At 39.3% G+C, this 23,906-nt stretch overlaps 1 protein-coding gene across 2 annotated transcripts in view; it reads right to left on the reverse strand.

The window, feature by feature from the left end:
• ITGA1 (integrin subunit alpha 1) overlaps positions 1–23,906 on the reverse strand; it is a 201,513-nt gene that overhangs the window by 77,574 nt on the left and 100,033 nt on the right. The window contains exons 7-11 of one of the 2 annotated variants that reach the window (XM_069095296.1): positions 22,063–22,211; positions 16,980–17,130; positions 8,540–8,705; positions 2,321–2,394; positions 654–798 (exon numbers count right to left, since the gene is read on the reverse strand). In XM_069095296.1, coding sequence (XP_068951397.1) covers positions 654–798; positions 2,321–2,394; positions 8,540–8,705; positions 16,980–17,130; positions 22,063–22,211 — 685 coding nt within the window. The remainder of the gene's footprint in view (positions 1–653; positions 799–2,320; positions 2,395–8,539; positions 8,706–16,979; positions 17,131–22,062; positions 22,212–23,906) is intronic. The other variant, XM_069095297.1, reaches the window with a different exon arrangement.

The raw sequence follows: 23,906 nt of genomic DNA on the forward strand, positions 1-23,906 counted from the left end.
GACAATATGAAAGAATAGTGTCCTAAAGGAGTTTACATTCTGTCAGGGAATTATATACATTGTATATAGATACATGACATTATATATGATATAATATACATACTATACTATATTATACATAAGTATGTGCAAAGTAAATGCAAGGTAATTTCTCCAGGGGCGGAGGAAGAATGACACTAGCAGATGGAGTCTGGTGGGAAGGGGAGTAGAATAAGGATAAAGAAATGCCTCATGTAGGAGGTGATGACTGAACTGAGCTATGAAGGAAGGCAGGGATTCCAAGAAGTGGAGTGAGGAAGGAATACATTCTAGGTATAGGGGAAAACTGGTATAACGTCAGACATGAGATAAGATGTGGAGTGTGAGGAATAACAGGAAAGCCAATTTGCCTGAGCTACAGAGAGAGTGAAGGACAGTGGCGTATAACGAGACTACAAAGGTAAATTGAAGCAAGATGGTCAAAGGCTCTAAATGCTAACCGGAGGAGTTTGTACTTGATCCTGGGGCTAACTGGGAGCCAATGGAGCTTATGGGAATGACATGGTGAGATGACAGTCTTAACTTAATGACATTGAAGCCTAGGACTGGTGAAGTCAAATCCCTAGAAGAAGGAACTTTGATAAACAATAATTAAAGAATATAAATATACTCACCTAAATAGGAGGCAAGTGGTTCATTTTTCTTAGTAGACTCAACATTAAAGGAATCATTTGACGGGGTTATAATTTGACTGTCTTTCTGCATGACAACTGTTCCATTCCAGTCATAGGCTCCTACAGCTCCAAGCATAACCCAATCCTTATATTTAAATAGGAAGATAGATATCAACCAACCAATTGATGAGCATTTATTCTCCACCTATTATGTGTCCAGGCACTGGTCTAAGTATTGGCTAAGTATATGGGGATATGAATACAAAGAATGGAACAATCATCAATCATTCTTAAGGATCTTATACATTAATATAAACACTGACAGGTTAGTACTTCTGTGTAGGCCCCAGGAGACCTTTATAGTGAAAGACTACAGATATGTTTTTCTGATCACTAGAGTTGCCTTTATTATTCTTTCACATATATGGTACTTGGGAGGGGACTAGGTTCCCTTAAGGACTCAGGTTCTAATATTGTCATTGAATATGTTGACACTGAGTGTAGGATCAGAGCTCTAGAGTTGAAAGGGCTTTTAGTCCAATCTAGCCCAAACCCCTCATTTTACAGATGGGAAAATGAGGTCCAGAGAAATTATATGACTTGCTCAGGGTCATATAAGTTGCAGTTGTCAAAGGTGGGATTCAAACCCAAATTCTCATACTTGAAAGCCAGTTCTCTTTTCTACCATGTCACTTTGCCTCCCACTGAGAAAAAAAAATAGTGTATATACAAGACAAAATACTAAGAATGAGTTTTCTCATTGAACTCTATGTGTAAATAGCACTTCTCAAATGAATGGCATTCACATTTCTTCCCTGCGGGACTGGAAGCTTAGTAGCCAAATGTGCCTGATGCACAATTATTAATATTCTGTAGCGAGCTCTGCAGGATGACATGTTTCTTTTTTCAGTCTACCTCAGTTTCCTTTATTTATAAAATGAGGATAATAATAGTATCTATATCTCAAGGTTGTTGTATGGATAGAATGAGACAAAATGAGTAAAGCATTTTGCAAACTTTAAAGTGCTACATAAATGTTAGCTATTATTATTTCAATTTTTGAAATTTAGAATTTATTGAACACCAAATGGAATAGGTATTTGCATATGCAAAGGACAGAACAGAAAAGAATATTTAAAAATGCAGAGGATTGCACCTGAAATCATAAATCTCTATTATGTACAGCTTGCTTTTTTTTGTTAAATATGTAATAAATTCATTTTTAGTTCCAAAAGGAAGCCTAAGGAATGCTGTTTTCAAATTTGAATCAGAAAACATTAGACTGTAGTCAAGGCAATGCTCATGTCAGAAATGTCTGACATTTGCAATATTGAATATCAAGTAAAAAGATAATTTTCTGAAATAATAATTGCTAACATTTATATAGTAGTTACTATTTGCTGGGCACTGTCTTAACTGCTTTTACAATTACTATCTCATTTGATCCTCACAAGAATCCCGGGACATAGATGTTATTATTATAGATGAGGAAACTGAGACAAACAGAAGTTAAGTGAGTTGCCCAGGGTCACACAACTAGTAAATATCTAAGGCTGTATTTGAACTCAGGTCTTTCTGACCTCAGGACCAACACACTATCCACTATGCCACCTAACCAGAGACACAAAAATAAAGTTTTAGTTTCTACCACCAAGCGATCAATTTACCTGTGAATAATGAGCACTGAATCCAGTCTGGGACATTTCCATCTCAAATGAGGCTGCTAACAAGTCAGTTGTGGCTATAAAATAGGAAATAGTTATCTTTAAGAATTACAGTGTTTCTTTTTCTAATTGATATTTTTTTTTGCAAATATAAAAATCATCAAAAAACATTTTGATAAAATTAAAGTATAATTATTTGATGAAAGTCGTATTAAAAGGAATGACAAAAAAAGATTTTTTTTCTCAGAGAATCATAGGACTCCAGTGTTTTGTAACCCAATGACATTCTTTCCTGTAGGCTGACTTGGTGGTTCTGACTAGTCAAATAATTGGCTTCCACTAAGAAGCTCTCAGACACGTGGTCTCTAAAATCTAATTTTCCCAAATAAGGCAGTGAGAAATCTTGAACCTCAAGATTTCAGAGTTGGAAGTGACCAGCCTGCATCAGCTTGAAGACTACCAATGAGGCCAAGGCAATCCATTTTCCTCTTGAATAGTCCTAGTTATTAGAAAGGTTTTCCATACATCAAGCTTATATATGCCTCACTGCATCTCTCACTCATTACTCCTACTTCTGTTCTTCTAGGTTAAAAGAAAGAATAATGTCTAATCTCTTTTTCACATGACAACTCTCCAAATACTTGAAGGCAGCTCTAGTCTTGCCCCTGAGACCTCTCTTTTCCACACTAAACATTCCCAGTTCCTTTACTCGCTCCTCAAATGGCAGAAGATTATGGGAACACCTTCTCCTTATTCCTGTAAGTTATGTCTCACAATGCAGCTCTGGTCTTTTGAAATCCATCTGTAACATTCTATCCACTGTACACCTAGCTGCTTCCAAGTCACAGCATCACATTAAATGTAACTCAGGCTTCTGTGTGTATGCCTAGTTCCCCTAACATGGAGATGCCAATGAGGGGTCTTTGGAGCAGGTCCAGATTGCTGACTATAGAGACCTCTTTATCCCCTACTATCAGAAAAGCCCAGGTTACACACGGAAGATTGTTATTGAAATAATGATAATTTAAACTCTGTTCTTTGTAAACATATTGCCTTTTCATCCACATATATGTAACCTGTCTTTGGCCATTCACATAGCAGACCCCCAAAACTTGGGAACTTGCATAAAATACCAAAATGAATATTTCAGTTATTTTCAGTTATATCTAATCTTAATGATCCCATTTGAAATTTTCTTGGCAAAGATACTGGAGTGGTTTGCCATTTCCTTCTCCAGTTCATTTTACATATTAGGAAACTGAGGCAAACTGTGTTAAGTGACTTGGCTAGAGTCACATAGCTGGTGTCTGAGGTCATATTTGAACTCAGGAAGAGGCACTGGCACCCTATCCACTTCACCACCTACCTGCTCCACCACAATGAATAAGTGAAAGATAAATGTAATTTTACTATATGTATAGTCTTAGTATATATTAACAAATATATAAAAACAATATTATGAAGTTGTAGCATAACTCAGAAATTAAGTCATTAATATGTGCATCAATCACACACAAGGCACACATTACAAGAGTAAACAGTAGTATTGTCATTTGGCTACGCAAGCAGCCTCTTCTCCAGTGTCACCTAAGTCATCATAGGTAAATCTTGTCACATTGACCTAAACACTGGTATTGTCCACATACGTATCTCCTGGTGAGAAACATTGCCTTCCAACACAGATTGGCATCTTCTCTAGAATTTAGTCTCATAAAGTTGTCTGGGACCCTGAGAAGTTAAATGACTTGACCACACAACCAGTATGAGGCAAATACCCAGGTCAGCAAATACCCAGGTATTCGTAATTCAGAAGCCAGATCTCTATCCACTGTGCTATATGCTACAGGGTGTTCCAAAAGTCTTAGTGCAGTTTTATGATATTAAAGCTTTAAATTACACTAAGACTTCTGGGACACCCTTTATATGTTTATGCATACTTAAATATTTACGTAAATATGTAGTGAGTGCATATATATCTATCCATAGGAATACATTTAAAAACATTCAGTATTCCAAACTTAGCAGAGTCACATAATACTGAGGAAGTTGGAAAATATCCATTTATTTTCCTCTAATCAATGGGTCATTTATTAATGTTACTTTGCAGATGAGAAAAAAATCCCACAAGTAATCCAAAATTTATATTAAAAAAAAATTGACCTGCTTTTCCAGCAGGGGAATATGGGGTAGTCAAATGAATGAAATCAAGTTCCAAGCTTCTTTACTACTTACCTGGAATAAATTGCCAGTGAATAGTTTTGCAAATGGCTTTTATAGGGCTAAATTTTATAGGGGAAACAGTCAAGAGTCACATATTACATTTCAATCATGCATTGGAATAGCCCTTTCATTTAGGCAACTAAAATAAGCTTTATTTTAAAACATTTTACTCTGAGAGCTCAAGGCACTTTACACTTATTATCAAATTTATCTTTACAGTCTTCCTAACAGGCAGGTAGAAACTGTGCCAAAGTGCCAATAAAACCACCTCCTCTAATCTGGGGAGCCCTGACTCTTTCCAAGCCTCCCCCTACTTCTGGGTTTTGTCTTCAGGTTGAGTAGAGCACAGAGGGAAAGAGATTGTGAAGAATAGCCCCAGCCTACCCTTCTCAAGACCTCTCCTCTTGTTTCTTCTCTGGCAAGTCCACAGTGACCATACCTCTAGAGAGGGATTTTAGTATTATCTCTGCTGTTCATAAGGGAAATGGAAATGTTAAATGACTTCCTGATATCCCAAAGCAAGTCACTGGCACTGGGTACTCGCTAGGCTGAACTGGTGCCAAAAGGAAAGAACAATGCAGCCTTCATGTTAGCTGGCAGTTGCCTTCACAAAGGGTAAAGATTTATGGGAAATGGAGAATTTCCAAATGGCAGGGAAAGATAGCACTTTCTCGTCTGATTCTGTAAAATTCAGAAACAGCACAACTGACGAAAATGCTTGACCACCCAGAATTCTAGAGGATCTGTGGTGAAGCATGCTACCCATCTTCTGACGGATTCCTGATAGGTTTGGGGGGGGGGGCATTTATTTGTGACACATTTTTTTTGAACGCTGCCAATGAAGGAATTTGTTTCACTTGACTATGCACATTTTTTAGTAAGGAATTTGTTTTCCTTTTTCTATTTTTTTAAAGCGGAGGCAGGGTAAGGGGAAAAAATATATTTCTATTAATTAAAGAAATAAATTTTAATTAAAAAAACAACAAAGATTTTTGGAAAGTTTTTGGTCAATGGGGCTCATGTGAAGACAATTTATTTTTTAAGTGTAGTGTCTTCTTAAGGTTTTTGCAGTTTTTAAACTTGGAAGCTTTAACTTCAGAGGTAAGTATGATAGATATAAATAGCATATAGTCACATGGCATTTAAAAGAAATTGAATTTTCTTCTCACAGCCTATAGAGACTTCAGTTCTGCTTTCTATAGAGCACAGTTTACCTTCTTCACTATGGTAGCTGTTTTCCTTTTGCCACAGGATCCTAAAAATATATATCTAGTGGATAATGTCCTGTAAATTTTAATAAATTGCTTTTAAATGCCACTTACAAGTTGTTTCTCTCTGACCTACAGCCTAGGTTTTTAGAATTTTAAAGTGTATAAGGGCTTTATGAAGACATTATACTATTTTTCCCCTTGAATGCCTTTCAGCCGTGCCCTTTAGGCCAACCATAAACAATGCTTCCAAATAAAGAAAATAAAAGATTAGAGGTGTCTCTTCTAGAAGTGGGGTCCTTCAGGAGAGGGTCAAACTTCTGACTGATAAATCACTGGAGTCGTCCTGTTTCTACAAGCTGAGTGAAAGTGATGCATACAATGTACTCTATCAGGCCTGTGGAGCTCCCCAACATTTTCTGGTTCTCTCCCATTTTGTTTGTTCCCCCACACTTCCCTAGAATCTGTGTCCTGGGAAAGTGTTCAACTTCTTTTCAATAATAATGGCAGACATTTATATATTGTTCCAAAAGGCTTGCAAAGTACTTTTCGGTACATTATCTCATTTAATTCTCACAATGATTCTGTAAGGTCAGTAAGATATATTTGGTTATTCTTGTTTTATACATGAGGAACCTCAGGTTCAGAGATCTTAAGGACCTTGGCCAGTTATTGGTGATCAGAGATGGGATTCAAACCCAGGTCTTACCTGACTCAAGTGCCTTAATTACATCCCTTTCTTCACTCTTTCACCCCTTTCCTTATAACTAGATTATATTCTCATTATTCCATTAAAGGATCATAGGCTGAGGGCTGGAAGGGAGTTCAGAGGACATCTAAATGAACCCCCTCTTTTCACAGATGAGGAAATAGAGGCCCACAATTGCTAAAGTCATTTGCCTGAGGTCACATAGGCAGTGCGCATTTGAGGCAGGACTTAAACCCATGTCCTCTGATTCTAGAGTTAATTTCCTTTCCACCATACCATTGTTTGTTTCTGAAGTGAAGCTTTCTTTCTTTTCTTCTCTCTTCCTCAGTAATAAAGTCGATATGTGTGGCAAGATAAGGGAGATTGATTCAATTACTAGTTCCAATTTATAGACTGGGTAAATCATTGCATATGGGCAACTGGGTGGCATACTGGATAGAGCACAAGGCTGGGTGGTGGCCTCAGACACTTACTAGTTATGTGACCCTGGGCAAGTCACTTAACCCTGTTTGCTTCAATTTTCTCATCCATAAAATGAGCTGGAGAAGAAAATAGCAAACTGCTCTAGTATCCTTGCCAAGAAAACCCCAGATGGGATTATGAAGAGTCAGACGTGACTGAAAATGACTAAATAACAACAACAAAATCATATCATTTCTTTGAGTTTAAATTTCCTCATCCAAAAACTGAAGAAGGGCTCTATTACATGGTCTCTGAGGTTCCTTTTAACTCTATAATTCTGATCCTATGATCTCTTACGGTCCCTTCAAGCCAGTAGTGTGCTAGAGCCAACTGAAGTGGCTGGTCACTGAGAATTGATTATTAAATTTTCACTGGGGACATTTATGCATCAGAAATTGGCAAATGTTACATATTTGTGCTTGATTTATAGTTTTGATGATTAAGAAAATGTTAATAATCCAGTCAGTTGCTAAACATTTACCAGCATACCTCCCTCTCCTTCCAGCTCAAGCAGTCTATGGGTCTAGGTTAGGCAACATACATAGGAGGAAAAGACCCTTCAGGCTGTTGTCATTTTTGTCTGGTAGCAAGGAGCAGTAGGGCCCTCACTGGAGCACAAGGCACATGACTTTTTCTATGCCACCTCTTCTACAGCAGTAATACAAGGAGAGGTGAATATTCTTTTAAAAGGGCTCTAGATTCTGTACCAACTACCTTCACTGCTTCTACTAGTGTATCCCTGAATTCACACTGGATTCCATCAAAGGGACAGACTTGAGGACCCAGAAGACCACATGTGGCATCAAGGACACAGGTTCCCCAAACTTGTTCTAGGACATTTTTTTTTTGCTTTTTTGGAGGGCAATTGGGGTTAAGTGACTTGTCCAAGGTCAAACGACTAGTTTTTGTGTTAAGTGTCTGAGGTCAGATTTGAACTCAGGTCCTCCTCACTCCAGGGCTGGTGCTCCATTCACTGTGCCACCTAGCCACCCCTATTCTAGGACATTTTGACAAGGAAAGGTTTATAATCTTTTAGTTCCAAAGTAGCTTGTTAACCTAAGAAGTACAATGGAGCAAAGCACCCATGTTTATAGCACCTCATTTATAGCCCAGTACCATTTAAAGTCAAAGAATGGAAAGCAGCAAGTACAAATAGCAAACTGAGGCCACAGACTTCTGGGGCTAAGCAGGAGTGAGACAATGCTTAATGTACATGATATAAAAGGTTCCATTTCCAGGAGACCTTTAAAAGAATGAGAAACTACATAGAAAAACGTCCAAGCCAAATTTCAAGTCTTGAGACTTAGACTTTCCTCCACTTGTATCTTTGAAGATCTACTGCCTATCTCTCCAAAATACCAAAAAGAAGTGAAAAATACTTCCGTCCATCCTTGCCCTCCTTTACACTTACATCACCTGTACTGTGCTCTTAGGAAGATATGTTCTAGCAACTCTGATGCATTGTGAAATATCTGTCTGAATGAGAGATGTTTACATTACAGTCTAATGCCAAGATGCGCAAAAAAAAGATGTTAGGAATAAGGAAGGCAGAACTATAGAAAATGAATTCTTGAGGGTTTGAGTTATAGATTTAGCATTCTGATTTTTAAAAAAATTTCATACCTTCCAAGGCAAATATTCTTTCTCCCAGGCCTTCAGCAATAGTGACTAGTGCGAATTCATCAGAGACATTGAAGAAATGCTTTTCAGTAGGCTCACTCGCAATTGATTTTATTTCTTCCACAAATTTTTCAGTGCTCAAATTCCCTCGGTTATAGTGGCCAAGAATCTAAGGCACAACAAAGAAAGTCAAGAATATATTTTATTTCTGTGTTAAATAAAGGTCTCAGACTGATAGTCAGTAAACAGGAGAACAGAGTAACTTAACATAATGCAATTTTTATACACACTGATGTTCTTGAAAGGGCTTTCCAGAGTGTGTATATTACTTCATGAGAGCTGCTGCAGAAACATAGCAGTTGGTCTAGAGGAGACAAAGGACAACCGTGTTCACTGTACCATATTTCTGCTCCTAACCATGGCTGCTCCCTGCTGATTCTGAACAGCTGTAACTTTTGAATCTAGGGGTTTGAAAGTAGGTAGCTTCTGGGTGCCTTTCCAGCTAGTGACATCAGCATCTCTTGCAAAACCAATTAGCAGCAATCGAACTGCTTGATCTGGAAGTGGCCAGTGTTCCTGAAAACATTGTTTACTGAGGAAAGGTAAGGGGATGTCGGACCCATTTGTTATTTAGGCAGCTTTAGGATTGAATATAATTGGCACAGCTGATCTGGGAGCTAAACTATTGCTTGCTCCTGTTAGGATGCAGATCTTGCAGATGGGCAAATGTGTACAAAGAGGAGAAAAACAGATACTATTTATGAGATGTAACCAGTATTATTCTCAAGTACATTAGAATTTTCTAAAAAAAATAGATTTGTAAGATTTGGAACTGGAAGTTTCCTTAGAAGCCACCTGGTCCAACCTCTTCACTGTACAAATGAGCAAACTAAGGCCCATGGAGGAATTCCGCCTCCCCTAAAGTTATTCCAATAGCTAGCAGCAAAGATCCTCTCACTGGTCACCATTTCTGTTCCTGTTTTCTTTCTTCCATTACAATATAAATTCCTTGAGTTCAGGGACTGTCTTTACCTTTATATTTGTATTCCTAACACTTAACACAGCTACGATATTCTTCTTTCATTTATTCATTCAAAGAATATCGATGGAGACTTGAAGTGATTAAAAATGCGGTGACCTCTTATGGGTTGAATCATCTTTTTTTAAATTTTTATTTAATTTTGTTTAAATAATTGCAAAACAAGCTTAGCTGATTGTATTGCTTTTCAATGTTCTTTACAATAAGTCATTTTTTTTAGGAGAAAAAGGAGGCCATGGGCCTTCTGGGTAGGCAGGTGACATAATCTAGGGCAGTGGTACTCAAACTTGTCCTTAGTTCAGAACACTCATCAGGTAGTTATTTCTCATCACTGAATAGTTTCTTACGCCTCTGCTACAGGCCTGCATGGACAAGCCTACGATAGCCTAAGGGAGAGCAGAGTCAGAGTCAGGCTGAGACCCAGGGGATGCCTTCACTGACATGGTCTCTGACCTCAGGTGAATGATTCCAGTACTTATTCTGCTCACTCATTTCTTCATTTGTAAAATGCCATTTATGCTGCTAGGAATAATGAGATAATGTCTGCAAAGTACTCTGAGCTGTTTGGAAGAAATGCTCTACAAAAGACAAATAGACCAGACAACAAAGTAATGGGGAGATCATTTGGATGTCTCTCAGGTCATTGAATATATTTAATGTTAAGATGTCTAGTTTTTCACTAGTGGAAGATGTGGAGGCAGTGGGTGATTGTACAAATTGTGCTAGTCAGAAAAAATACAGTTCCCTGCTTCCTTCCCTGAGAAGTGAAAAGGGTCAGACCTTCAAGGCTTTTTACTTATACATTAACAGTGACTGTTGCCATCTACTTCCCAGTTCTGGGAAGGGACGGGAATGGAGAAGGAACGGGAAAGGGAGTTGTCAGAACAGGGAAAGCAGCAGCACTCTAGGAATCTGTAGTAGTAAGTTATACAACGCAATATAGAGTAGGAAGCATTGGATTAACAAATGGGAAACTAGCAGAGGTGTGCTGGAATGTTTAACAACTGGCTTTCTGGAGGAAAATTATATAAAGGATATATTTTTAAATTTAATCTTCATTATCAACATTTTCTTCATCATTTTCTTAAGGCTAGACAATAAGGAAAAAAGTATATCAGATCCTGATTTCTAGCATTTGCCTATTTCTGAGGTATAAATGCTGACACAGAAAATTTAACAATCATCTCTCATGAGACAGTTTGAGCTGGCTCCAGCATAACCCATTCCTGGCTCTTGGCTCTGAGACCTTGAACAAATTGTTTTGCCATTCAGATCCTCAGTTTCTTCAACTGTGAAATGAGAAAAATAAAGGGTAGGGACAGCAAAGAACCAAGATGCATATAGAAGGAGCCTCCATAACTTCTTCCACATCCTGCTCCCTTATACACATGGACACCATCCTAATTCAAGTCCTCATCGCCTCTCCATTGGATTATTGCAGTAGTCTCCAAATTGGCACCCCTGTTTCAGACTTTTCTGTCCAATCCATTTGCCACAAATTTGCCAAAAGAATCTCCCTAAAGCAGGGAAATGACAATGTCATTCTTCCTTGGCTCAGCCCCTGAAGGCCCTAGTCTGACTATTGCATATCCTTCAAGGTTTCTTTCCCATCACTTCCCTTCACACACTCTATGTTCTATTCCAACTGGCCCATTGGCTATTTTTTGAATTGGGTATTCCATCTCCTGCCTCTAGACCTTTGCTAGCCTGCCATGTGTCCCTGAAGGGCATTTGCTTCTCTCCTCTGCTTCTAAAAATACCTAACTTGCTTTGAGCCTCAAGTACAGCATTGTAACCTAAGGGAAGCTTTTTCCAATCCTCTTAGGTTTTAGTGCTCTTGGCTTCCTCAAATTATCTTTCACTTATTTATCCTTGAAAATGTTGCCACTGCCTTGTAGGATAAAAGATCTCCAAGGGCAGGGCCTGCTTTTTATTATATTTTGGCATCCTCTGTGCCTAGCACAGTTTCTTGCATGGAGTAGGCACTTACTATATTCTTGGTAAATTCAGTTGAATTGAGTGAAGAGAAGAAAGAAGATAAAGGCAGAGACAAGAAGTGTCTGAAAGTTTTATTTCTAGATAACTCTTTTCCCTCTTTCCTTTTTTCCTCCCACCTTTCCTTCCTTCCTTTCTTCCTCCCTCCTTCCCTTCCCTTCCTTCCTCCTTCCTCCCTCCTTTCCTTCCTTTCTTCCTCCCTCTTTTCCTTCCTTCTTTCCTTTCTTCCTCCCACCTTTTCTTCCTTCCTTCCTTCCTTCCTTCCTTCCTTCCTTCCTTCCTTCCTTCCTTCCTTCCTTCCTTCCTTCCTTCCTTCCTTCCTTTCTTCCTCTCTCCCTTCCTTTCTTCCTCCCTCCCTTCCAGTAGTCACTCACAGATTCATCCCCAATGCTGATTGGTATGAGAGCTTTAACCTGTTCCATTTCTGACCTAGGCTGGTTCCCCCTCCTTAGGCAGCCTTGTGAGTCTCCCCTTCCCCCTCCCAAGAACTTGCCAATTTAGTGCCAGACTTAGTGTGGACACCTGGTCACCTTTAAGCTGATGCAGTTCAGAACTCCAGAATTTAAGCAATCCACCAGCCTCACCTTCCCTAGAAGGAGGATTTGCATGCATGAGCTATCATCCAGGGCAAGATAAGACTTTCTTGAATGTGGAGTTAATCTTAGAAGTATGCTGTGCTCCCTTTTTTTTTTTTTTCCTGGAGAGCTGACTGTTAGATATTTACCAGCACCCCCTGCCTGCATCCCTGTGAGTTATATCCCCAGTCCTTCAGATGTCATTTGATTTTTCTAATTTATACATGGTCCTTTGACCTTTAAGAAAAACAAAGACATTTTATACATGTGTCACCCTGAGCATTTCCTAAGAGGGCCACTATGCAGAAAAAAACTGTATATATTTTTAATGTCTCTCCCCATTCCCTGACCCTCTATTGTCTTAACACTTGAGTCATTCCATTCACAAATTGATAGGTTGAAAGCACACTCAAGGAAAAGGTAAGAAGCTTTTCTTTTAGATCATGCATAATCTTTGATTTTAGAAAAAATAATACGTCTAGTGAATCCATCACTGGTCAGTACTACCTTTGAAATCCACCTAATTTTTAAGTTTAAACCTACAATCTTCAAATAGAAGAAAAGCAATTACAGTATATTTTCAAATCCTCTTTGGTTGCTTTCAGACAGCAGACAGTATATTAAGTGTAAATGGATTAAACATTTTACATTTGACATGCCTGGCCCAAGGGAAATGCAGCTTTGCAATGTCTACCTCAGGTGAACATTAGCAGAATGCCAAGCATTTGAGCCTGTCGCATTTCTATTGACTGATTCAGAATACATAATTTATGTGTTATTTTGTAATGTTTCCTTCTTAGTCAATTTTTCCTGACAAAATGGATTTAAAAAGGGGCACGCAAGCACTTTGATGAAGACTCTGCCTGATACATCTGTTCCTACCATTTTTCTTTAATGGCTACAGACTTGTCCCCAAAATCATGTGGGCCACCATGATGCCATGGTTATTGTAACACAGTGTGTAGAGTGCTAGACCTGGAATCGGAAAGACCTGAGTTCAAATTTGGCCCAAGATACTTATTAGCTTTTGTGACCCCTGGCAAGGGGTCACAAACCTCTGTTTGCCTCAGTTTCCTCATCTGTAAAATAAGGATAATATTAGCATCTACCTCCCAATGGTGTTGTGAGGATCAAATGAAATAATAATTGTAAAACATTTAGCACAGGGCCTGACACATAATAGGTTCTATATAAACATTAGCTATCATTATTATTTCTTCCTTGCTCACACAGTATTCACATAGTTCATTTTCATTACCTAAGTATTTTACTCTGCATTTTTTCCCCAATGAGAATTATATCCTCTCTATTTTCTCATTTTGTTAGTGAGTTGTTAATATAACCTCAGTTCTGACATTTTTATTCCCATAACCCCACAAAAGGATTTCTTCTTCTGTAAAGGGTTCAGTTTTTTAAAATTTATGCATTAATTTGAATTTACTATTCATAAAATTGAAGAAAATGAGGAGATATGAATGGAGAAAAGGAAATGATCAAGAATGCCAAACTCCTCTAAAATTCACTTGTTCAGAAATTTTTATTGAGGGCATACGCACACTGAGAGGATGACCAGGAAGTTTGTTATGGTTGCTGCCCTCAAAGATCTTATAATATGATATCATAAACAAAGCATACCCAGGAAGAATTAAACAGGGTCGTATGTGATCAAGTGACAATGAAATGCTGTAGGAGTTCAGAGGAGAGAGAGATTATTGACTGTAGGATTAGAGGCTTTAGGAAAGATGAAAGGTAAGAACTAGGCCTTGAAAAATAAAGAGGATTTGGAATAAGTAGAGAGAAGAGAGAGTGAGGAAATGTCAGGTACAGAAAACCTTGAACTAATCAAAGTATGCAGTCAAGAATGAACAAAGTCTCTATTTTGAAGGTGTTGTTGAGTCTAGCTTGACTATAAAAGAGGTTTCATGTTGGGGAATAAGGTGGGAAAAGTGGGTTGGAACAGATTTTTGAGGGTCTATAATGCCAGGTTAAGGAATTTAGACTATTACAGAGAAGGTATATGGGGGAGGGAGGACGCAATGATTCCCTGAAATCTCCTTAAATTGGCAGCATCATCGCTATTATATCAGTCGCAGACTTTAAAGAGTGTGTGAGCAGGAAAATGGCATGATTCCTCTTCTGGAAGGTCCTTTCCAAGCTCCAAACTACTATTACTCTGTGATTGTAAATTTCTTAAGGGAAGAGATGCCTCATTTATTTCATAACTTTTTCCTCTCACCCCCCTCCCCCCCAAGATAACCTCCAACACCTGATGATAATGCCCAGACCAGAGACTTGCCATAGTGGTCATGCTTTAAATATTTCTTGAATGAATGAGTGAAGGCATAATGAAAGTGGTGTTTAATGAGGATTAACCTGGAGGCAGTATGTAGGAGGGACTGAGAGGGTGGGGTAGGGAGAGACGGGATGAGATAACTCAGGAAGGATCTGAGACATTATCTTTGTAGCCAGAGTTGTATCATCCCTTGGGTCTTTTGGAACAGAGGGTGATGACAGGTGCTGCCTTAAGCTTAGTTCTCCCTTTCTCCATCTATTCAATACTTCAAGGCAGTGTGTGGCAGCCATACATTGTCTGCCTCTAGCCCTACCTCTTCCTCCTCTTGCTTAAAATACAGCCCAGAGTAGACTGCATAGTCAGAGCACTCGGGCAGGTCAAGGCTGAAGTGAGTTAGCTGAATAGTGCTCTCCCAAGGGGAGGGCCAGAGAATGTCCAAACTTTGGGGGCAGTCAGGTGCAATGAGCTGTCGGGACAGAGATCTCGCTTCCAACTCGATTTAAATTCTGAGCAGAACTTCCATCCATCACCCCTTCCCCTCCAGAGCTTGGAATGCCCCCTCTGTGGAACATCATCAGGAAAACTTGGCCAGCACATCGCTAGGAGCTGTTGGTTGCTGATAGACTCTCTATGACGAGGCTGCAGGCAGACAGATGTCTTTTGTTTTTGTACAGGCAGCTCGCTTTGAGCCAATGCGTGTTTAAATATTATTGTTAATAACAATAAGCACGCTGTGGTGTGTTTGCACAGTTGCCCTTGAGAGGAGCATGGAGTACATTGTGTATTACGTAGCCTGTGTCCCTTAGACAAGGCTGGGGCCTCCCTGTGGAACCAAGAACCTCCCTCTGCTTTGAAGTACCTTTTTCCAGAAGCTGCTCTCAGTCCCTAATCTCAGCCTGCTCCCATTTTGCCTACATACATACATCTTTTTATACATAGTTATTTGTCTATTGTCTTGAGAGCAGGGATTTTTTTTTCTTTCTTTCTTTTTTTTTTTTTTTGCCTTTCTTTGTTTTCCCAGTGCTTAGTACAACGTCTGGTGCTTTATAAACGCTGACTGAAAATTTTCTATTTTTTCTCTCCAGCCTCCCTCATGCTTCTCAAAGGATGGCTATCTTGGTAATTTTGAGAACTTGAATTTGGCTTGTACAGTTGAAGGAAAGGGAAAGTTCTTTGTATGATAAAGATCCTCAGGTTTCTCTCTTCTTTACTCCGCTCTGATTCATTGCTGTCTGACCCAGGAAATATATGGTAACCAGGACATCCTGAAGACCGAGGTAGAGCTCAATGCCCAAGCACCCCTCCAGCCCCAAAATGAAGCTAATGGAGGCTTTTCTTTTTGCCTTTATATCGCCTTTGTTGTTCAGCCATATCCAACTCTTCACAACCCCATTTGGGGTTTCTTGGCAAAGACATTAGAATGGTTTGCTATTTTCTTCTCCAGCTCATTTTACAGATGAGAAAACTGAGGCAAACAGGATTAAGTGACGTGCCTAGAGTCACATAGCTAGCAAGTGTCTGAGGGCAGATTGAACTCAGGTCTTCCTGATTCCAGGGCAGGAGCTCTATCCACTGTGCCATCTAGCTGCCCGTTCCTACATAGCTCCAAATAATTGAGCTCATTACCTTATCCAGTCTCATAGTACTGTCAAAATCTCAAATAGGATGGGGGTATTTGGAGCTTTGGCCCAAATCTAAGAGGCATAAAAATTTATACAGGGTGAGTGCCCTGCCCCACTTGTGCCTCTTCCCTATTGGAAAGTTTTCTAGAAGTGGTCCTCAGGTTTCAGGGTCTAGGGATGGGGAGAGAGGAGGAGAGGGAATCAGTATGCTGGGGTCTCCCCTCACCATGATTGATTGCAAGGCAGAGATATTTCCCACCAACTGCCCCTGACATCAAAATTGTTAGTATAGTTGTAAGCAATGCAGATAGTGATAGAAAGAATCTCATTATTGACAATTAAGGATTACTGGATATTTCTGTTTGCTAGTTTCTATTCTAATTGCTAAGTAGGCTTTGTAGGTTTTTCTTTTGTTCTATTTGTATCTTGCCCTCATTACATGATCCTATCAATGGAATCCAGCTCAGGTTCATGAAATATTTTGTTGCTGCTTTTCTTACTGTCATTTCAGTAAATTCCTTTATTTTGAGCTAACTGTGTCATCTGGTTGACTATCCAAGGTAAACACATCAGTGGGGGCTTGTGGGCTATAGTATAGCAGTGCAGTCTCAAAGAAGATCTTGAATCTGATACAACGCTCTCTGAAAGACCTATCCTGAAACTTAGGATGGAGAAGCTACCCCTGGGAACTATATGGAAGATAGACATTGTGGTATAGAGGAAAGAATGCAAGGTCCGGAGTCAAAAGACCCAAGTTCAAATCCCAACTCTGATATTTATTACCTATGAGGTCCTGGCAAGTTACTTAACCTCACTGGGTCTCAGTTTCTTCTCTATAAAATGAGAGAGTGAATGGATGACTTCTGAGTTCCCTTCTATCTCTTTATCCTATTATCTTATGAACTAACATTTCACTTACAGCTATGGCGAATCTTTGGATGTCTTCATCTTCACAGTCCTGGATGACTTTACTCAGCCGATGATTGTCGTGGGATTCTCCATCAGTCACGATCACCATGACTTTCTTAACCCCACTGCGGGCACCCCTGGCTTTAGTGAAAGCTTCTTTTCTGAAACATATTAATATATAAAATAGAGACTAATAAGATACCGTCTTCAAGATTATGCAAAAGCTACAAGGCAATGTGTGAAAGCAAAACACTTCTCTAAGTAGCTCCTAGGTATCGCTGGAGCCACAAGCAGCAGCAGCACCCACCAGTCACGCTGGGAAGCATGATGACCACTATTTGTAGCATTTTCTGATTTATCCCAGATGGTAGCAAGGTTGCCATTTTGCTTAATCACCACATGTTTTCACATACCAAAGCCAGAGGAGACATTGTACTCCTGGAGATATCAAAAGGCAAGGTGGGTCCCAAGTTCACCATAGGATTTAGAGGAGATTAATTCTCCACACCCACTCCTTGCTTTGTAAACAGTCTTCCCCCTTCCCTTGGGAATGTATTTTTTTTTCCATATCAGCAAGGCTTCTTCCTCTTTCTTTTTGGCAGAGGCAACTACTTTGTTTCTCACTTTCCTTCACCCTCTATTCTGATGTTCACAGAACAGTCTCACCAATTTGACCTCTGCTGCAGAGCTGAGATGAGGAGAGACAAGGGAGGATAGAATTTGTCAGGCCCCAGACAGCCTCCAGCCTTCCCCTACAGCCAGCTCTTGAATGTCAGCATTGGATAAGGAAGAAAATAAATCAGATATTACAAAAAGGAAAACAAATTGAATTTTATATATATTCCAAGTTTGGTTTGATAATTTATTAATATTTTCTGAGAGTGTCCAGTTTATAATTTTTAAAAATGGCTTGAGATGGATGCTTAGTGTGATCTAGGACACAGACTATTGGAGGGGGATGGGTGAAGAGACAACAAGAAAAAGAAGTCAGGGCAGAAATATTCACAGCATGAGAAAGGAATTTCTATTGAATTTTTTTTGGAGGGCATTTGGGGTTGTGACTTGCCCAAAGTCACATGGCTAATGTGTCAAGTGTCTGAGGCCGGATTTGAACTCAGGTCCTCTTGACTTCAGGGCTGGTGCTCTATTTACTGCACCACCACCTAGCTTCCCCATTTCTATTGAATTTAGCAAAGATTTATTGGATGCCTGCAATGTGCATGTGTGTGTGTGTGTGTGGGGGGTCTATTTGCATGGGTGTGTTCATTCCTGTTTCATTTCTTTCTCTTGTCCTTTTCTCTGAAGACCTGGGAGTGGAGAGCATCTTACATACAACTAAACTATCTGCATATACATATATTTTCAAACTTTGGGATACAGATGTATGACTATTCACAGAATGAATGACTCCCTGGGACATGTGTGACCTTAACTGGAAAGATGAATCATTTATATCTTGGGGGCAAGGACGTTCCCTTTCTATACCCCTCCCACCTCCAAAATAGCACCTAAGATGACCATGTGACTTATTCCCATTTCTATCAAAGGTACATTTATATGATTTCTATTCTCCATATACTTAAAAGTCAAGAAGTCTTAAAGAAAGAGCAAGATGCCTTTTAGGCCTAGAAACTGGTATCCTGTATTATTTAACTCTCTGTAACCTGAGAAATGTGTCAGACTGAGATGTGCCAGGGTATGTGTTGATTTAGTAAGCCACAAATTAATATTATCTATGCTGTATTGTATTTTTAATGATTTTGTTAAACATTTCCAGATTATGTTTTAATCTGGGTCCTGTCTCACTCCAGAGTTTTGCAGCGTGCCAGTATATTACTACTGAGGGGAAAATGGGGGGTGGGGGCAGCTAAGTGGCACAGTGGGTAGGGAACCAGTCCTGGAGTTAGGAAGATTTGACTTCAAATACTTGCTAGCTTTCGTGACCCCAGGCAAGTCACTTAACCTCTGTTTGTCTCAGTTTCCCCATCTGAAAATGAGGATAATAACAGGACTTACCTCCCAGGGTTGTTGGGGGGATCAAATAAGATAATAATTGTAAAGTGCTTAACACAATGTATACTATAACACTATATTATAACTATATACTATAACAATATAACACTATATTGTAACACTGTATAAATGTTAGTTATTTTCATTATAGTGAACTAAATATTGGACAGGAGTCAGTAAAAGTGTGGGTTCTGCTCTTACCTCTGACACTACCTATGGAAACTTGAGTTAAAATCACTAATTTTCTCCAGTCAATAAATTGGAGCAAATGAGATAATACCTAAAGCTTCTATTTCACAAAGTGCTTGTGATGTGCAAATGAAATTATATACTGGAAGGGTTCCGCAAAATCCAAAGTGCTATCTGATGTCAGTTATTGTTAGATAATCTCAATGCCTTCAAATCATATCCTTCCATGATAGGGTTCCCTCAGACACCACGAGCTTACCTAAGACCACTCAGCTGGTACGTGTCAGAGTCAGGATCTGAACCTAGGTTTGCCTCCTAGGTCAGCCCTCTACCCACTATACCATCCTACCTAGCTACCTGATGAGTGAAAAATGCCAGTGTTTTCTATCTCACTGTCAGAATGAACTGGAACTGAATTAACAAAAGCAAAGGGATAGTGTCAGAAAAGTTTGCCTGACATATTTCCTTACATTAAATCTAGTAGCACTGAAATCAGGGTTAGCCTTGTAAATAGATAGTACAGGCTTATATGGATGTATGGTGTTTTTCTGGAGGTTTGGGGAAAGGCCTTTCCTTTTCCCAGAATATCTTCTCCATCAAGATGCCACTGTGCCTGAAATTTCACCTTTAGAGATTCAGTAGTTAGGAAGCATAGCAGAGAGAGTTCTTGGTCTAGAGTCTGAAAGACCCGAGTTCAAATTTGGCCTTGGAGACTCCCTACTGTATGACCTGGGGTCTAGTCACCTTTGGCTGCCTCAATTTCCTCATTTGTAAAATGGGAATAATAATATCTACTTCCCAGGACTGTTGAGAAAATAAAGTGAGTTTGGTGCCCGGCACATAATAGGTATTTAATAAATGCTTATTCCCTTCCCATCTCATTGTTCTCTCCCTGTGGTGGCACCAGGTGAAGGGTGGGAAAAAGGACTGGGCAGGTGGGGGGAAAGAAACAAACATTTATTAAGTACATGTACTTTTCAAATATTATCTCATTTAAGGTACAGAAAAAATGAGGTAGAGAATACAAAACAGAAAGCATGCTCATCAAAGTTATGTGTAGAGTTTTCCTGAGGGAAAAAAATAGAACAGTGAAGAGTTTAAAAAAAAAGGAAAGAAAACTGTTTCTTCAGAACGTCAAGGCCTATATCCACTCAGAGAATCCCTCTGTAGCCCCTTTGTGATATATGGAAACAGAGATTGAATCTGGGTGCTGTTATCTGAAGAGATATTTAACAACAGCTATTGCTAATATCAGCAGTCAGACCCATTGCTTAGGTGTGTTTCAGGGCTGGAGAAACACAAAGTGACCACTCAGAAAAGGCCTGGATCCCCCAGGCCCAAAGCTTTCAAAACCAATTTCACGGAGGGCGAATGTGCAGTTCTCTTTCTCTTATTTAAAGCATGTGAGAAACACACCTACAGAAGGACATGTTCTCCTCGTAGTCTTTCTTGACCACGCAAACTGGTGCTCCAGTGGGCAGGTGAATGTAAAATGACAGACCCCATCTGTAAATGATTCTTTTCTTTCTGTGGCTTATGGAACTGGTACCACACACTAGCCTTAAGCTTATGGGTCTAACAACTGCATGGGATGTTTTACAGTTTTGACTCTTTTTTTTTTCCTTTTTTTGGAGGGCAATTGGGGTTAAGTGACTTGCCCAAGGTCACACGGCTATTTTTTGTGTTAAATGTCTGAGGCTACATCCGAACCCAGGTCCTCCTGACTTCAGGGATGGTGCTCTATTCACTGCACCACCTAGCCGCCCCTGCATTTTTGGCTCTTGAAAAGTATTCTTGGTCAGAAGGGCTGATCTGTAGAAGATTTTTTTTACAGGACTAACATAATGAGCTTGGACATACAAGGAAAACACAAGCAATACAGCAGTACTTTCAAAACCAGCAACAGGCTGAAAAGGATTAAGGAAGAGATCCCTAATGGCATTTCATATTTTGTGGTTCTATTTTCCCTTCCTTTTGACGAGCTTGCAAGTTTGGGTTATGGTCAAGGGTACTAACTTCGAAGACAAGATCCAAACGAGGCAGAAAAAAAAATCGTATTATAAATGACAGGGATGTGATCATTTTTCATGTAATGAAGGAAAATCACTGAGATGGTGAAAGTGATAGCTGTTTTGTAGCTTAAAAGGGAATAGTGTGCTATAAAGAATGCAGGGCTGACAACTGTCAGCCCCTGATTCCAGTCCCACTTCTGACACTAGCTATTAGTCCCTTACCCTTCTTTGGTCCTAATTTTCTCCATCTTTGAAATTTGGAGATTAGAACACATGATCTCTAAGGTCCATCCCCTCCAGTTCTAAAATTCTATGAAATATTCTATGTCTTTGAAATAATCTCTTTGGAGAAAAGGGAAAAAATGAAGATGATGAAAGAAAAATTTTTATTATTTGAATAATGTTTTTCCTTTCATGTTTTACATGCAAAGCAACATATTCAAAAATCTTGATAGGAGAACAAATTAGAATAAGATGATATTTTAATTGATCACAGAGAGGCATCTTTCAGCAAAGCTTCTTTAACATTAAATAATTTTAAACATTGAAAAAAATTCAGAATAATTAAAAATTAGTCCCTTTTAATTAAATCTGCTGGTTGTCAGGGCAGTGTTCTTTCCTTTGGTTTCCTCATCTATGAAAATGAGAGAGAGATGTTGGACTAGAAGGTTAATAACATTCTAAATAATCTGTGATATAATTCTGTGAATAATTCTGTGATGATCTTAATTAATAACTTCAGATTCTTTCAAATGATTTGATCAGTTTAGATAACATTACAACCAGTTAACTATGAACTAAAAAACAAAAGGGAGCAATCCCAAAATCATACACCTTGGATAGACTTTTACTTTGGTGAATGATTTTGGCCATACGTACCTTGCTGTATCTATTCCCAGAGCCGTCATTGTTTGGCGTCCTTGCCTCTGCTCTATCTGGTTAGCTGCAACAAGCACTTCTTCAGTTGAGGTATACTTGTTGAGATTAAATTCATGGGTCACGTTTTCACTATACTGGACAATTCCAACCTAAAAAAGCAAGTCGCTGTTAGATTCATAATCCATACAATGGAAATAGCAATTTCAATTTTCCTTAATCTGAGCAAACAGCATCAATACAAGACTTAGCAATTTTGCAGATTGGTTTTGGTTGATTTTCCTACTACTATCAACATTTGGCTATTTGATGCAGTGGGCTGTTATTGTTTGTCCTTCATTTTCGAAGAGGACCAGTAATTTCACAAGGGTGGAGTCTTGACTCGCTCACGAATTGGATTTAAGCTAGGTAAAGCTGTGCAGACTCATCAGTCTCATTCTCTTTTCCAGACCCATTGAAGTTTGTGTCAGGACAAAAGTCAAAGGCCCAAGATGCAGGGGGTAGCCTGCCATAGATATCAGTAGCCTGAAGACATAGCCTAGCACTACTATCTATGGGTCATACTTTTTTTTTTTTTTTTGCTTTTTGGAGGGGGGGAGTGGAGGGCAATTGGAGTTAAGTGATTGCTTCAGGTCACATGGCTAGTAAGTGTTGAACTCAGGTCCTCCTGACTCCAGGGCTGGTGCTCCATTCACTGTGCTTCCTAGTCACCCCCATGGGTCATATTTTCAAAGCTTATTACAGGATCCTCTGCTTGTGTCTTTCCCTCTGCTTTACAGCATCCCCTCTCTCTAAATTTCAGGTTTCAGGTTTCTTAATCCTCTTCCCAACCTTTCTTTATCCGTTAAAAAGTAACCAGATTAGCTGATTTGCAATTGTGACATGCCTTCTTTCCTCCTCTTTCCAGCTGTTCCCTCCTCGTGCCTTACTCCACTATGCACATTTGTACTTCTATCTGTGATGTTCCTTAAGGAGCACTTTTGTTGTTGTTTGACACATTTCAGTTGTGTCTGACTCTTAAGGATCCCATTGGGGGGTTTTCTTGACAAAGCTACTGGAGTGGTTTGTCATTGCCTTCTCCAGCTCATTTTACAGAGGAGGGACTGAGATAAACAGGGTTAAGTGACTTGCCAGGACCACATAACTAGTAAGTCTGAGGCCAGATTTTAACTCAGGAAGATGAGTCTTTTGGAGTTCAGCCTGGCACTCTATCCACTGTGCCACCTAGCTGCCCTTAAAGAGCACTACACAACTTAGAGTGGGATGCTTGGCCACAGCATGGTTATTTCCCAAGGGAATGAATGAAGGCCTTTCAGTCACAATGACATCTAGATGGAGGAGATTTTGGGGGACAGAGGAACTTCTCTGCTCCTTTCAAAACATACCAGATAGACAGCTGCTCACTCAGCTTACAAACTTGGCTCTCAGCTGCCCTTTACAATTTCTCTATTTTATACTCCCCTGGGTAGAATTTTCTTGTGCTTTTCTCACAGATATAGTGATAATATCTATCTTAAATATTTTTATTGAAACCTATTTTGAACAAGCAAGAGTAATGCATCCTTTATGATATAATCACTTGGGTTAAACAATAATCATTACTAGGTATGTGAACCATTGAAAGAATGGGTTAACATGTTCTCTAAGCTCAGTTTAACTTTGGTTACAGTCAGAATGTCATATATTATTAGGTACTCCCCACAAACATCCAAATGCTAATCTTCCCTCCTCTCATGACCTTTTCATGATCTGCTACCCAGCAGTCCTATGGCTTTTTCACATCTGCCCACTGGTCATCATTAACAGAAGAATCTGACTTTGGAGATATCTATACTAAGAGGCTCTAA

Source organism: Petaurus breviceps, unplaced genomic scaffold (assembly GCF_028583685.1).
Source record: "Petaurus breviceps papuanus isolate PSGF00001 unplaced genomic scaffold, PetGlider_PUasm1.0 226, whole genome shotgun sequence".
In the NCBI taxonomy this organism is placed as follows: domain Eukaryota; kingdom Metazoa; phylum Chordata; class Mammalia; order Diprotodontia; family Petauridae; genus Petaurus; species Petaurus breviceps.